The 15,692-nt window shown below is 54.3% G+C and overlaps 1 protein-coding gene across 4 annotated transcripts in view; it reads right to left on the bottom strand.

Annotated features, from left to right (window-relative positions):
• FAM207A (family with sequence similarity 207 member A) overlaps positions 1 to 15,692 on the bottom strand; it is a 52,107-nt gene that overhangs the window by 9,615 nt on the left and 26,800 nt on the right. For all 4 annotated transcript variants that reach the window (XM_023193077.3, XM_023193071.3, XM_023193060.3 and 1 more), the window contains exons 3-4: positions 7,560 to 7,628; positions 879 to 1,026 (exon numbers count right to left, since the gene is read on the bottom strand). In XM_023193077.3, coding sequence (XP_023048845.1) covers positions 879 to 1,026; positions 7,560 to 7,590 — 179 coding nt within the window. In that variant the 5' untranslated portion in view covers positions 7,591 to 7,628. The remainder of the gene's footprint in view (positions 1 to 878; positions 1,027 to 7,559; positions 7,629 to 15,692) is intronic.

Consider the following 15,692-nt stretch of genomic DNA (forward strand, 5'->3'; position numbering starts at 1 on the left):
CCTGCTGGCTCGGCCGTTCACGCACTAAGGGTCCAGAATCCACCACCCCAGCTCTCAGCAGGGAGCAGGGGAGGGGCACTGTGATGCCAGCAGCCAAGGGTGGGGCAGGGGCCTGCTTCTTCCCTGAAGAACAAACCACATCCAGACCCATGGTGAGGCTGGGTGGCATGTGCCTCCCACACAGGTAGGTACAGCTCGGGAGAGCAGCCGCACTCACGCCAGGCCCCGGGCCTCCTGGAGAGGATGCACAAGGCAGCTCCCATTCTAAGAGGACAAGCTCCGGATGTGTGTCCCAGGGGCCTGCACGTGTGGGTCCCACACCCTCAACACGCCTGACAGCAGGCCTGAGCCATCCCCACGGGCCACCCTCTGTGGGACGGAGTAAGGGGCAGAGCAGGGTGTGCAGCATTAGGCAGGCGCCAGGGAAAGGTCCACTCCGGAGGGGAGACTGGAGCCCCCGTTAGAGGCACGGGAAGAGCATGGTAGGTGCTCAGGGGCCTCCGCTGAGCACAGCAGGGTTTCTGTAGGACGGAGGCTGTGGCAGAACAGGGAGTTGCGGGGACCCCCAGTGGGACCTGGCAGGAGCTGTAGCCAATGTGAGGGGAGGGGCACACGAGGGAGCTCAGCATCAGCAGTCACCAGGCTCCTCACAAGGGTGGGCCTGGGTGCCCCCGAAACGTCCCCCACAGCCCCCGCCAGCCTCACGAACTCACGCCCTGGGAACAGGGTACCTGCGTGGAGCACCAGCTGAAGCCCCAGCTCCTGGCCTCTGCAGGGTCAGGAGCCACCGTGGCCCAGAGGTCCGGCTCATATCCCTCCACCTTTGGACCCGGGTCAGCCCCACAGCTCAGACAAGGCCACCACTCCCAGACACTCACCTGCGGGCTTGGCGCCGGCTGCTAGCCTCGAGCCCCAGCAGCTCGGGCAGGGCGTCCCTGAGCGGGTGCAGGTCCCCCACCACCACCGTGGCCCTCCGCCTCCGCTCCTCCCTGTGCTTCTGCTCAGCCAGTTTTATGGCTTCGATTTCTAAGGAACGAGAAACGACGTTAGAGGCAAGCCAGAGGCGGAGGAGGAGCCCAGGCCCAGAGCCCCCGGCCCACGAGAGACCTGGCGGGGTGCCAGCCCCACTGCCTCTCTCCTTCCCGCTGTCGCCCCCATTCCGCCCCAGGAACCTGCGGGGTGGGCAGGCTTGAGTTATTTTTTTTTCCCCTTAATGACAGAGCTGTGCTTTTTAATCGCAGGGCTGACAATGAGGTGGAGTTGCAGCCACTGAGGATTTCTCCTGCAAACGGATGCTGGCAACCGAAGCCAGAGCACGCATGGGGGAGTGCACACAGCTACCGAGCAGAGGGGAAATGAGGAAAAGGGTCCTCAACTTAAGATGGCAAGTCACAGCCTGGGAGGCTCAGCTCTGTTCCCAGGAGGAAGAGGGTTCCCCAGAGGGAAGGGGAGGAGCCCCAGGACAGACTTGAGGGCTTGGGGCCATGGGGGGTGGCAGGCAGGGCTGAGGCCTCCACACTAGAGAAGGGATTTGGGCAGGGTCTGGAGAGAAGGGGCATGGCCTTGGGATTTGATTTCATTTAAAAATTTATTTATTTCAAAATTGCTAAAAGAACACATGCTCGGACATGCTGCTCGCTCCATGTGGCTCCTGGAGGCTGTGGAGTGCGGACAAAGCCTGCTCTCTTCAGGGCAACCCAGTGGGACAGGCCTGCAGCTCAAACACTGCCAGCTCGTGATACAGGCCCAGGCATGGCAGCACCTGTGCCCCCCAGGAGGAGTGCCCAGGTTTCCAGAGGTGCCAACAGCCAGCTCCTCTCCAATCCCGCTGTCTGGGACGGTGCTGTCCCTCTCAGCAACCAGGGCAGGTGACTCACAGAGCAAGGACTGAAGGGCCCACCTTGACCAACCCAAAGTCAGGGATGCCACCCTGCCCTGGGTCCCTGTAGCAGGGAGTGTTCACCTGGCTCCAAATCACTGACAAGAACCTGGGACAAAGACCACCCTTCCTCTGGGTCCTCAGCCCCCAGTGCAGCTTGAGAGCTTGGAAGGTGAACACGAGCTCTCCACAGCCTCGGGAACCATAAACATAAAGTAAGAATCCAGCACTTTCTCAATCCTGCCCAGACTGTGGTAGACACATTGCACAGCACCTCATCCAAAAGAGAGCCAGGGCACCCTGGAAAACGGGGGTAGGGAGGGGAGGGCCAGGCCAGGTGGCTCCTTCACAGGCTGCAGACCCAGGCCAGGGAAAGCAAAGCAGATGTGATGCGTGTGGCTCCCATGAGGACAGACACAAAGGCCTGCACCTCAGCAAGTCAAAGCCAGAAGCCTTTCAAAAGAACGATACTTGTGCCCAAGCAGGGTGAGCCTCAGGCATGCAAGGATGGTTCTCCCGGGAAATGCCTCAGGGTGACCCTCCACAGTGGCCACTCAAGAGGCGAGAAAGCCTATGGTCACCACCACCAGTGTCCAGAGGATTCTGCACAACTCACTGCCCACGAATGAGAAAAATCACAACGAAACCACAAACGGAAGGAAGCTCCTTGACAGAGATGAGCTGCTAGAAACCCACAGTGAGTATCGCATTTCAGGGCAAAACATTAGACACTCAATGATAAATCAGAGCAAGGAAAAGATGACCACAATATCGACAATCCCACCTGGCCCACTCCATTCTGAGAGGGGAGGGAGGGAGCCAGGCAGTGGCGGGCGGGACCCACGCCCTGGGAACACTGCGCACTGCTCTCATCTGCGGCACCTGGGGGAGAGGGAGCCCCACACAAACACCAGCTTCCACGCAGCCAGGAGAACCCACGGGAGAGTGCAGTTCTTCTCTGTCAGTTACTCCAGAAAAATCTGATGCCGCCTCAATTAAAATTTCAACAGGATTTTTAGTCAAACCTGTGCAGCTAATTCTAAATTTTATTTTTTAAAAACAATTAAATGCATAAGAATAGTAAAGACATTTTTTAAAAAGAACAAGCAATAAGAAAGTAGGGCTATCGGATAGTAAAGCAAATGATGCCACCTAGGAGGACAACTGAGGGTTGGGAAAGTCACCTGGGACATGCATGTGATTCCAGCTACCCACCCTCCCGCCCACGGAACGTGGGGAGCCACTGCCTGCGGCATGGTTGGGGCACAGGTTGTGTGGTGGAGCATGGAGGCACTACCTGGGCACTGGGCAGGTGTGTGGACAAGACAAAACAAAGCAAGGGATAGAGAGTGACTAGGGGAGGCCTCCAGGAATGGGAGGGCCCTGCAAGAGGGAGGAGCAGCAAGGACAAAGTTTGCGAGCTTGTCCTCACAAAGACAAGGTGGGGTGGCACGTGCATACCCACAACAAAAATTTCAACAGATGTTGGGGGAAAAAAGCAAATTGAATGAAAAAATCCACACATGCAGAAACTATGCATTTCTAAAGATCCTAAGGAATCTACCAAATGACTACCAGACCTAATCATGACATTAGTAAATTCATAGGATACAAGATCAATATTTTAAAAAACCAATTGTGTTGGTTTTTAATATACTAGCAGAGAGCTGAGAAAAAACTGCATTTATGATAGCATAAAAAACTATAAAAATACTTAGCAATAAGCTTATTACAAGATGTAAGACCTCTACACTAAAACTAGGTAACACTGATGATGAAAATTAAACGGTGAGATACACTACGTTCACGAATCTGAAGATTTGCTTTGCTAAGATGGTAATTCTGAACTGATCTATACATTCAATGAAATCCCAATCATAGCCCCACTAGGTTTTTGTTGTTTTTAAAGAAATAGACAAGCTAATAATAATTTATATGGAAAACGCCAAGGACCTAGACTATCCAAAGCAACCTTAGGACAGACAAACCAACAAAAAGGACTTGTGTTATCTGACTTCCAGACTAATGCTAAAGCTATAGTAATCAAGACAGTTTGGTACTTGCTAAGGTACAACAAATAGATCAATGGAACAGAAGACAGCCTAGAAACAGATCCACACTTATGAGACTTTTTGATTTTTCAAAAAGGCACCAAAACAATCCAATAAGGAAAAAAAGTATTTATAACAAATGGTGCTGGAACAACTGAATATCCACATTAGGGGAAAAAAGGAACTTAACCACTAACATCACACAGACGAGCAATTCAAGATAGAAAAAAAAAAAAACCCTAAATATGAAAGTTCAAAGTATAAAGTTTTTAGAAGAGGAATAATATTTTCATGACTTGGGATTAGGCAGTTTTCTCAAATAGGGCACACATACACATACATACACACACAATAACTAATATAAATTAAACTTCTCAAAATTAAACCCCCGTTTATTAAAAAAAAAAAAGTTCTCACGCCTGTAATCCCAGCACTTAGGGAGGCTGAGGTGGGCAGATCACGAGGTCAAGAGATCGAGACCATCCTGGCTAACATGGTGAAACCCCATCTCTACTAAAAATACAAAAAAAAAGGCCAGGCGTGGTGGCGGGCGCCTGTAGTCCCAGCTACTCAGGAGGCTGAGGCAGCAGAATCTCTTGAACCCGGGAGGCAGAGGTTGCAGTGGGCTGAGATTGCACCACTGCACTGCAGCCTGGCGACAGAGCAAGACTCTGTCTTAAAAAAAAAAAAAGTTAAGAAAATGAACAGGCAAGTCACAGTCACAGTCTGGGAGAAAACATCTGTAAAACACATATCCAACCAAAGACTGGACTCTAGCACAAAGAATTCTTAGAGCTCAATAATAAAAAGGCAAAAAGCCTCATGAAAAATGAACTTCACTGACGGTGAAACACAAACGGGCAGTAAGTACATGAAAATGCACTTTCGGTGGCAGTGAAAATGAGGACCACCGTGAGGTACCATTTCATGATCGCCAGACGGCCGAGGCTGAGGAGACGGCACGCCACGTGTTGGCAAAGCTGCGGGGCAAGGACTCTCACAGGCTTCTGGTGGGAGCATGAACGTACAACCACTCTAGAAAAGCGTCTGGCAGCTGCTTATAAAACTAAACATACACCTACCCTATGACCCAGCATTCCATTCCTCAGCATTTACCCAAGAGAAACGAAAACATGTCCACAAAAAGACTTGTAAAGAATGTTCAGAGCAGCCTTACTCATAGTAGCTAAAAATGGAAGAAAGCCCAGGTGTCCATCAGTAGGAAAGTGAATAACCAATGGTATATTCACACAATGAAATACTTCTCAGCAATCAAAAGGCATGGACTGCTGTTACATGCAGCCTGGATGGCTTTCAAAACCATTACGCGGAGCAAAAGCAGCCAGACCCAGAAAGAGTGCATCCTATATGATTCCATTTAGATGAAGTCTAAGGCAAGAAAAGCTCAACTGTGGACGAGAAAGGATGACACAGTGGTTACTACCTCTGGGGCAGGTGGAAGAGGTAACTGACTGGGAGGGGCACGGGACTGCCAGGGAATGGTGGCGATGGTCCGTAACCTGAACAGGATTTCAGCTGCACAGGTGTCTACAACATTTGTCAGAAATCATTGAATGGCACACTTAACATCTGCATTTCATTTTATGTAAATACAATCTTCAAAAGAAAAAGAAAAAAAGGCACCATAAATTCTAGCAGAATTATTTGGGGCAGAGTGTACTGATGTCTGCAATTTACTTCGAAATGCATTTTAAAAAACCCATGTTGGTAGGTGGACAGAAATTGCTAGATGAACAGTTATGTAATGAAGATTGCAAAATCTGTATGGTGGGTATAGGGTATTCACTATAAAATTCTTCCCACTTTCCTAAATAAAATTTTTCATAATAAAATACAAAGTAAAAGTAACTTGGGAAATGTAGCTAAAGCTGTATTTAGAGACAACTTACAGCCTTTCACTCCTGAACAAAACATATACAAACAGATGAGCAGAGCAACTGAAACCCAAAAAAAGCTAGAATGGGAGAATGATCAAAATAAAAGCAAATAATTTTGAAGACAAAAGAGTAGAACTGATCATTAAACATTAATTATTAAATGGAAGAGACAAAACTTCTTAATCAGAAATGAAAGGGGGATACAAATAAAGAACGATAAAGAAAACAGAATATTTAATAAGAAAGCAACTAACACATAAAGATTGAGCTCTGACTACATTTGATTATTAATATTACTTAGAGACAGAGACCCACTCTGCCGCCCAGGCTGGAGTACACTAGTGCAATTATGGCTCCCTGCAGCCTCAAACTCCTGGGCTCAAGCGATCCTCCCACCTCAGCCTCCTAAGTCACTAGGACTAGAGGCTCAGAGGCACGCACCACCTAATCTGGCTAATTTTTACATTTTTTGTAGAGACAAAGTCTCGCTATGTTGCCCAGGCTAGTCTGAAACTCCTGGGTGTAGGTGATCCTTCCACCTCAACCTCCCAAGGTGCTGGGATTACAGGCATGAGGCACCATCCCCAGACAAATTCGATCATTTCATGAGTGGCCAAAATTGACTCAAGTCGTGAAAAAAGAAAAAAAAAGGACCAAGAGCTGTGGAATAAAATTTACACCTCATCAAAGAATTATGGCCTAGAAAATCAGGGTCCAAATGGCCACAGTCCAGGAGCCCGTCCAAATCCACTTTCACAGCTATGCTAGGAACTGTGAAAAAGAACATGGAGGAATGAATCATTTCCCTGAGAAATATCCAAAAAGGGATAGAAACCATAAAACTAATAATCACGAAATAAACTGACAGTTCTCTACATCCTACCTCTGAAAAACATAACCTCCAAAGAAAAAATAAAGCAGATCATACTCTGACGTGTGAGAACATAAAAAAGAAAATATTTCAAATTAATTTCACAAAGTCAGCAGAATCACACTAAAAAGACAACCAAAAAGTACAAGGTAATTTTGACGAGAAACAGAACAACACTGGCAAATATCCAGCATCATGAAAAATAAGGAGATACTCCAAAACAACCTGAGTGGGAAGCGTGGCTTTCAGCCCTCGGAGATGTGCGGCTGTGAGCACGTGGCAAGGCCGACCTCCTATGTGGAGCCTCGGGAAAGAGGAAGCCACGGGCCTGAAAGGGTCTGGGGACCCCAGGAGCCCTGCCCACACCCACATCGCTATGCGCAGACACTGTGTTTTCACCGCGGGCAAGGCCTGAAAGGATTTCACACACCACTGCAGGCACTTCTGAACCATAGAGACTCCACAAGCACAGGTTATTTCCATAATAAAAAATTTCACAGTGGGGAACAAAAATAGGTAATTTTTACAAACAAGGAGCCGAGAGCAGCAGCTTCCCAAGGCCGTCCTCCAAAGGGAGGCAGCCCAGCTCTGCAGGTACGCACAGAGATGGGGCGGCAGTGCCACCCGTAACAGGCCAGACCGGCTCGGCCGTGCTGCCAAGTCTCCATGGCACCCTCTCTGTGCCTCCACTGTCCTTTGGCCCCCACAGCCACCTCTAAAGGGTCTTGGGAGATCCCCTTGGGCACCCTGCAGGGAGTGTGGCTGGTGTAGAAGGCCAGACCGTGTGGCTGTGGGAACAGGAGGGCCCACGGGATGGGACTTGGGCCGGCAGCTGCCTCGAGATGCAGGCATAGACTTACTCTGCAACCACTGCTCACGCCTCAGCTTCATTTTCTCCTTCTTGGGCAAAACGGTCTTGGCCTCTGCACCTGAGGAAAGAGAACATGGGAGTGAGAAAACGTGTCCAGGTGGCACCCCCATGACCTGAGAATGGGCTGGGGCGGGTTCTGACGGTGGAGCCACCGCAGTCACTTCAACTGGTCTGGCCTGTGCCGGCCTCTCAGGCTCCACGGCACTGGGCAGCACCAGGGGCACCTGCAGCATGCCTCGACCCGGCCTTGGGAGGCTCTCTAAGCAGCGGCCCCCCACAGTGATGGCCTGGCCACTCACTCCTGACCTGCCCCGGAAAGCAGGTGTCCCAACACAGAGGCCTCCTCCCCACCCATGCCCCGAATGACTGTCAGGGCAGGCCACAGCAAAGCCATGCAGGAACACCCAACGGCTCATGAAGGGGGCCACGAACAGGGCAGAGGCCCCTACGGGGACATCCCCAAGATCCTGCATGGTCACGTGAGGCCCAGCGATGTACCTGCTCCCTGCCCCCTGCCAGGCCCGATGACGTGCTCAGTGGACCAGAGGCTCCATCCCTGGATCCCACAAAGCAGCCCTCTCAGGGAGTCCCCAAAAGTGAACTCCACAGGTGCCCCTGTGCTTGGTCCACACGGAGCTCAGACACCTGCCCGGCAGGAGGGGAAAGGAGCCTCATTTGCTCAGGGAATGGGGCAGGGGCGGGATGAGCCTGCAGAGCCATGCAAGTGGGGACAGCAGGAGAGGGCACTGGGCGCTGCGTCTCTGACTCTAGTCTGCTCTAAAATAGAGGGGACTCAAGGGCATCCCCGTTTCCTCGGTCTGAACTATTTCCAAGACGGTTCAGCCTCCGCCGCATTCTCCCCAGAACACATCTCCCAATTTCTCTTTTAATGCATGCAGACCTTCCTGGCTTGTCCAACAAATCCACCACGTCTAAGGAAAAACAAAGCAGAAGCAAGCCCTGCCTGGAGAAAGGCAGCCGCTGCGCTCAGCATTTCAGACTTCACTTCGGGAGCTGGTGTGTAACCTCCAAGGCCCAGGGCTCCTTCCTGCAGGATCTGATCCCCTCCCACAGCTCCCCGGTGTGCCTGGGCTGACCTACTTTCCTCCACTGCATCCCCGACCTCTCGCTCCCGACCACAAAGGGGAGGGGCTGATTCTGCAGCTTTTCTGTAGTTCTGAAATTGTTTCAAAAGAAAAATGAATCCAAGACCAGTGGAAACTGACCTGGACAGTGACCTGTGTTGTGTCGGAATGAAGAAAATGAGGCCTGGGCGCAGGCCGGGTCGGGAACGCAGCACAGTGACCCTTCCCGGCTCTGGCCCCAGGGAGCTCCCCAGCCCCATTGCCATGGCACCAGGAAAACAGGAACCAAACACGCTACTCCTGCAGGAGGAGAGGGCCTGGAATGCTGCAGCCGGAGCAGAGGCTGCCTGGAACTGCTGGCAGTGGCCCCACGACCCCCAGCTCCCACTGCTTTCTGGGCCCAAGGCGCCCTCGCTGAAGTGCCCTGGCACAGGTTCATGCCTCCTCCCCTTCCCGCCTCGGGATGGGCTGACGGGTGTTCACGAGCTACGGAGCGGGCTCGCCCTGTGGGTCCCGCTTCTCTCTCCTCCGTGGGCCCAGGGCCACAAGGACAGGGCAGGTGGGTGCACCCCCACCTGTGAAGGGGACAGTGTAAAGTCAGCTCGAGTTGCTCCGGTTTCTAAATTTACTCACAACAAGGCCAGCACAACACAGCTCCCACAGGTCTGCAGAAGCACAGGAGTGTCCTGTGGGTGCTGCAGAAATGCCAGCTCGGAGGGCTGGGCTGGGAGTGCAGATGCTGGGCCTCAAGCAAGGGTGTCTAGAGCCGCCGCTGTCCTGGGCCTTGTCCCACACCCAGATCCCAGCAGCGCCAGCACTACAGCCCCAGTGGCTATGCGGAGGGGAAGGTCACCAAACATGTCTGATTAGTGACAAAATGACAGCAGCAGGGGCCACCCCTGAGGCACGTCATCCCAGCCTGAGCTTCTCACATGGAGCCTGGCAGTCCGAGTGGGCACCAGGAATACCAAGCCAGAGCTGATGGTAAAAACACGACGTCACAGAAGCGACCGGCCAGCCGAGCTGAGGCTGAAGGGTGCACACTTGGAAGGGCTGTGACCTCGGCTTCCCGCTCTGGGCAGAGAGGCTTCCTCCTCCGCGCCCTGTGCCCTGTCTGCTTCACACACTAGGCCACCTGCTGCATGGGCGGCTCAGACACTGCCACTCCTGCTGGCCCGCTCAGTCCATGACTCGAAGGCGTCAGGGGAGACGGGCAAGTCCCCATTAAACTGAACCTTAAAGAACCCCAGCCAGTGGCTGAGGCAAGGCTAGAGGAGGTGCTCAAACCCTCATTGCCCCACAAAGCCGAGACAGGGTCCCCTCAAGACAGAGCCTCCCTGTGGGGAAATATGCTGCAGGTGCCATCCATTCCCCCTCACACTCGGCGGAACCCTGTGGGGCCACCCGTGGCTACTGGCAGTGAACAAGCCCAAAAGGTAAAAGCCACAGGGTGGCTCCTGCAATCTGGGTCCTGGGGCCACCCAGTGGTACCCAGGGTGCTCCTGGCTGCCACAGCGCCTGTACCTGAGGTGGACTGCAAGGCACAGGGCAGATGGATGGTGGAGATGAAGACGAGGAGGATGAGAAGCCATGCCCTTGCCTGAGTCTTCAGGAGCCCAGGATGCAGCTGCCACGGAGCCGACCTGCAAAGAGGTGCCCGGCTCACACGCAGCGTATGGGGACGGACCGTGTGGGACAGCCCCTCCAGTCCAGTGGGAGGCACTCTGAGGAGGACTCGAGGGCCATTTGAGGAACAGCCTCTCTAATCCTTGACTCTGGAAGATCCCGCCTCGGCCCTGCCCTCGGGGAGTGACTAGAAACCAGCCCTGAGCTGACTCGCCACGGAGCCCTGGGGGTGGCTTTGGTCCCTGGAACGCCGGCCGACCCAGCAGAAATCTGCAGCATGAGTTGAATGGCTCCGCACAGAGAGGGATGGGCACACACTCAGGTACAGGCTGCCTAAAAACCCATGACAAGAAAAGTGAAGGTGAGACGCTGCCACGCAGGAGCCTGGGCACGCGCTCTGGAAGTGCAATTCTGGGGACCCTGGGCAAGCCAACCGCCCTGCCAGAACCACGGCCTTCTCAGCTGCCACAGTGCTACCTGGGCTCTCTGATCTAACAAAGGGGTCCCGGGAACAGATGCAGTAAACCAGGCACAGTGGAGGACACCACATGTGGCAGCCACACAGCAAGCCTGTGCGCTGCAGGCAGCTCACCTGGTTCCCAGCCCTCACCAGGTCAGCAGACACAGAACCAGGCTCACCAGAGCTGGGGTGTAGGGTGGGTGACACGGTTCACAGGGCACGTGTTCTGACGGACCCTTAGGAAAATCAGCATGAGACTGGCTTTTCCGTGCACGCCATCAACAAGCCATGATTCTCACCCCACAAAGATCTGCATGAGGCTCCGGCACAGAACACAAGACGCGATGCTGCTGGCACGTGCTGCTTCATCTCGGGCTTGGGTGCCGGGAGACGCTGTGGCCTACAGAGCCGCTCAGATGCTGCCACCACCACCCAGGTCACAAGATGAAGCAGCACATGCCAGCAGCATCTCACGGTGCTGAGGTTGTCCTCACCACGTCTTCTGGGTGAATGCAAGCTGAAATGCATTGTGAGACAGGTCGTTTGGGGAAAAATGAAGTGGGAATCATCCATCTCACTCTATACACAAAAATAAAGTCCTGATGGACTAAATACATTAAAAAGGCACTACAAAAGCACTGCAGAGAACACAAAGGGGCCACAAAACACACAGAAAACAGAATTTGCTACAGAGAAACTTTAAACCTCCGCAGAGAAAAAATAACATGAACAAATTCAAAAGAACTACCAACGAGGGGGAGACATCTGCAGTTAACAAAAGAGATTGCTTCCTTCCTACATAGCTTTCTCAAACCAATCAACAGCCGAAAAGAAAAACAGGAAAAGGCACATACAGACAGCTCACAGCAATGAAGGCTGAATGGAGCCTTGCTGACGAAGAGCCACACATTGTACGAGGCAAGCACCGCCGGCTGGGTCCGCATGGGCAGACACCTCGTCCGTATCCTCCACAGGCACCGGCCGCAGGTGGAGGCCGACTTGGGTGCTGCTCCCGGCGGGGTCTGCAGTAGGCAGCCTGGCAACGCCTGTGAAGTGTCAGATGTTCATCAAGCTGGATCAGCAACTCCACCGCTGCGGTCTGGTCTACAAATTCTTCACTCACATTCACAAGCACGGCCCACACTCCCTATAGAGCTGGGTGCACCGGACAACAAAACCTCAGCAGCCGTGACGTGAGGCTGCCCCAGAACACAGCCCAGGGAAGCAGCAGGGGCAGACACACCCCCACTTGTAAAAACATAGGGGGCTGGGAGCAGTGTGCCTGTGGTCCCAGCGGCTCAGGAGGCTGAAGTGGTGGGGAGGACTGCCTGAGCCCAGGAGGTCGAAGCTGTAGTGAGCCCAGATTGCACCACAGAGCAAGACACTGACCCCCGCCTCTGAAAAGGAAAAAAAAAAAAGGAGAGGAGCAGATAGACTAAGACGTCTGCAGCGGGGAGGCTGTCACTCAAGGGTGATGTGCATTGAGTTTTTCACAATATCTATCATTTGCTACTTTGCACAACTTCACAAAGAGGCGGTGCTGCCGGAATACGCTGGAGAAAGCACAGCTTTCCCTGGGAGCACTGGTGGGCGAGCATCCAAGGGGGTGCACGCACCCAGCACCGCCGCAGCAGGGAGAAGTGGCAGGAACACAGGGGACCGGGAGCGGGGCAGTGGGAGGGCCAGGTTCCCCTGCCTCTCTGTTTTCCAAGCTTTCTTCCTTCTTTTTTTTTTTTTTTTTTTTTTTAGACACAAGTCTCACTCTGTCGCCCAGGCTGGAGGGCAGTGGCACAATCTTGCAATCTCCGCCTCCCAGGTTCAAGCCATTCTCCTGCCTCAGCCTCCGGAGCAGCTGGAATTACAGGCACGCACCACCACACCCAGACAATTTTTGTATGTTTACTAGAGACGGGGTTTTTCATGATGTTGGCCAGGCTGGTCTCAAACCCCTGACCTCAAGTGATCCACCTGTCTCTGCCTCCCAAAGTGTTGGGATTACAGGTGTGAGACACCGTCCCTGGCCTCTTCCTTCTTTATACTACACGTTTGTCATCAGGTGTCCATTTTAAAGAAAAACTCAAAGATCTTTTCAAAATTGGTGACAAATTGTCCTGGTCAAAGATAGCGTCCTGGAACAAACCAGGCACTGCCATCCAGGGTCCGCATCAGCAGACACCCCCAGCCGAGGTTTGCAGCGAGGAAAGTACCAGCAGCACAGCAGGGAGGAGCAGTCACAGCCAAGAGTGCCTGGGGGGTGGCGCTACTCATGGACACTGAAACGCACAGCGCCAAGGTCATGCTGCTGCGCTGAGGAACCCAGGCTGCAGGGCTGGAGGATGTCTCCACGGCCGGTCCCTGTGCCCACCTCTGCCGTTCTGAGGAAAGGCAAATGGCTCACCTCAACTCCCTTTTCCCAGGACCTGAGGGTGGGCATTCAAAACCACAGATAACTCTGTCGAAGACCAGAGTTCCCCAAGTACCATGCCAGGCAGCCCCCACCCTCCAGCCAACACCATCCACCCCAGCCAGGGGCTCCACACTCCCCCCGCGAGAAGGTGGCCTGGGAGACAGGGCCTCTGAGAGAAGGGTCCCCAGGAGCACCGGAGACAGCCTGTGCACGGCGCCCGCAGAACGCTCGGCCCCTCTGATCCTCTCAGCAACCCACCGACCAGAAGATGGGGAGTCCACGGGATCTGGTCTTGCAAGTGTCACAGAGCTGATACAAATAAGAAACGTGGGCTCCAAACCCCACAGGATTCTCTCCACAGACACGGCAGCAGGCTCCCGGCACACTCCATAACCACCCCCAATGTCAGCTCACCCCACAAGGACCCTCCAGAACCCCCACGGGCAGCACAGCCAGCGGTGGATGCGGCACTCCGGGAGCAGTGTGGCTTCTTGCGGTCTTGTGAGCTCCCAGGCAGGGTAACCAGGCAAGAGAAACATGTCAAAGGCCTAAGAACGGAGAAGCCAGAGACAACCACCACCGTCCCCATACATGGCATGGTTGTGATGCAGAAAATGCCAAAGGATCCACAGCTACTGGGACTGAGGGCTTCAGCAAGGCCTTGGGGTGCGGCCGAGGTTTACAGCGCCGCAGGGAAGAGCAGTCACAGCCAAGAGTTCCCTGAGGGGTGGCGCTACCCAGGGACACTGAAATGCAGGGTGCCAAGGGCATGCGACTGCACTGAGGAACCCGGGCTGTGGGGCCAGAGGGCTCTCTTGGCCTCCTGCAGCCACACCTGGCCTGTGTCCTCGGCATCTGCCCAAACCACCCGTCCCATGTGGAAAGGAGGGAGCCCGAGGACTGCTTCAGTCCTAAGTCAACACAGGACAGGCTCCCGAGGCCTGGACACAGGGCCCCACCGCCGGGCACGGTGCCCGAAGGAGTGGCTGTCCTGCTCACCTAGAGGCGTCCTGCCCGAGGAGGTACAGCCGCTCGCAGCACTTGGTGGGTTTGGTTGGTTTGGGGGCCCCTCCTAGGGAATCTCACAAGAGCCTCCACGACCTGCCTACTCCTCGGACAAGCACATCAGAAAATCACAGTGCCCAGGCCTCGGCTACCCACGGGTCCTACCCACAGCTGCACAGGGCCCCTGACCGTGACAGGCCGGCCACACGCCCAAAGGGGAAGGGAGAGCCCTATAGCCAGGAGGGCATTCACTGCCACCTCCCATTAGGAGCAGGGTCTGAGGAGTGAACCAGGAGAGCCTGCTGCACAGGCTCGGCTTGGGCCTTCCCAGGCGGGGTTTGGAAAACACACCAGGTGGGGAACCAAGGGGGAGGCTGCCAGAGGCAGGGCCCTGGGGACCTCCTAGCCTCAGGACAGTGCCTGCAAGTCAGAATGAGTGCCATGCCCAGAATACAGTGGCATCTAGGGCCCCAGCCCGTCCCTGCTCACTCCTGTTTCCATCTGAAAACACTCAGCTGCCCTCCCACCCCAGCTGTCGAGGAGGACAGCGACGTGCAGGATGCCTCAGCAGGATGCTACCAGCCAGGCCCCACCAACAGAACATGTCGAGAGCCTTAAATAGCTCCAGCCACCAAGCTCCAAGTGCCAGGTTTAGAAATAGCAACCCACATGCTCAGACACCGCCCCGCTGTCTCCTAGGCAGGAGGGCGCCCGGAGCACATGACACGGACACCCACATAGCAGCACCCCAAATGAGGGAGGGTCCCACGGGGCCACATAACCCCAACTGTCCACCCCGACAAAAGACCTCTGCTGGGCACAGCATGCCCCTTGGGAGGGCGGTCCTGAAGCAGCTGGGGCCAGACCTGCAGGGGAGAAGGAGGGCCCTGGGGCCAACCTTCTAGTGATGGAAGGCGGCTCCTGGGAACCCCCAGGCCAGGTCCAAGGTGATCGGGTCACACACTCTGATGTGAAAGTTCCAGAAACAACTTAAACATTAGCCCTGACAGCAGACAGCTCTGATGAGAGGAGTCACTCCCTGAGCGGCCAGGGAAGCTGCCAATTGCCGTCTGGCAAACAGAAAAAGGCAGTGGCCGAGCTCCCCGGGTGGTGAGCAGCGCAAGCCCAAGACGGCGGCCTAGGGACCTCGGTGAGTCAGTGAGATCCAGACGGGCCCGGCCCCCAACGGCCACACATGGCCGGCGAAGCCTGCTCAGACACAGAGCAGCAAGGGCTCCTGAAGATGCTGCTAGCTAAGGCAAGGGCCTTTTCTGAGATGTCCCGCCCCAGTTAGTGATCAGCACGGGCAGCAGGCCTGGGCAAGAACACGTGTGGTCCAGAGACGGTGCCCACAAAGCGCCCTTGGGCGGCGAGAGATGGTGCCAACACGGCGCGCTCGGGCGGCTCTAGGGGCAGGGCCTGGCTTTTGTCTCCCAATGGTGCGTATTTGCCTATTCTGCAATGTGTGCATATGCGCTGCTTTTTCAATTATGAAATGTTATTTTCTACAAAAGTAATTCTAGATAAAGGTTGATCCCT

Source organism: Piliocolobus tephrosceles, chromosome 19 (assembly GCF_002776525.5).
Source record: "Piliocolobus tephrosceles isolate RC106 chromosome 19, ASM277652v3, whole genome shotgun sequence".
In the NCBI taxonomy this organism is placed as follows: Eukaryota; Metazoa; Chordata; class Mammalia; order Primates; family Cercopithecidae; genus Piliocolobus; species Piliocolobus tephrosceles.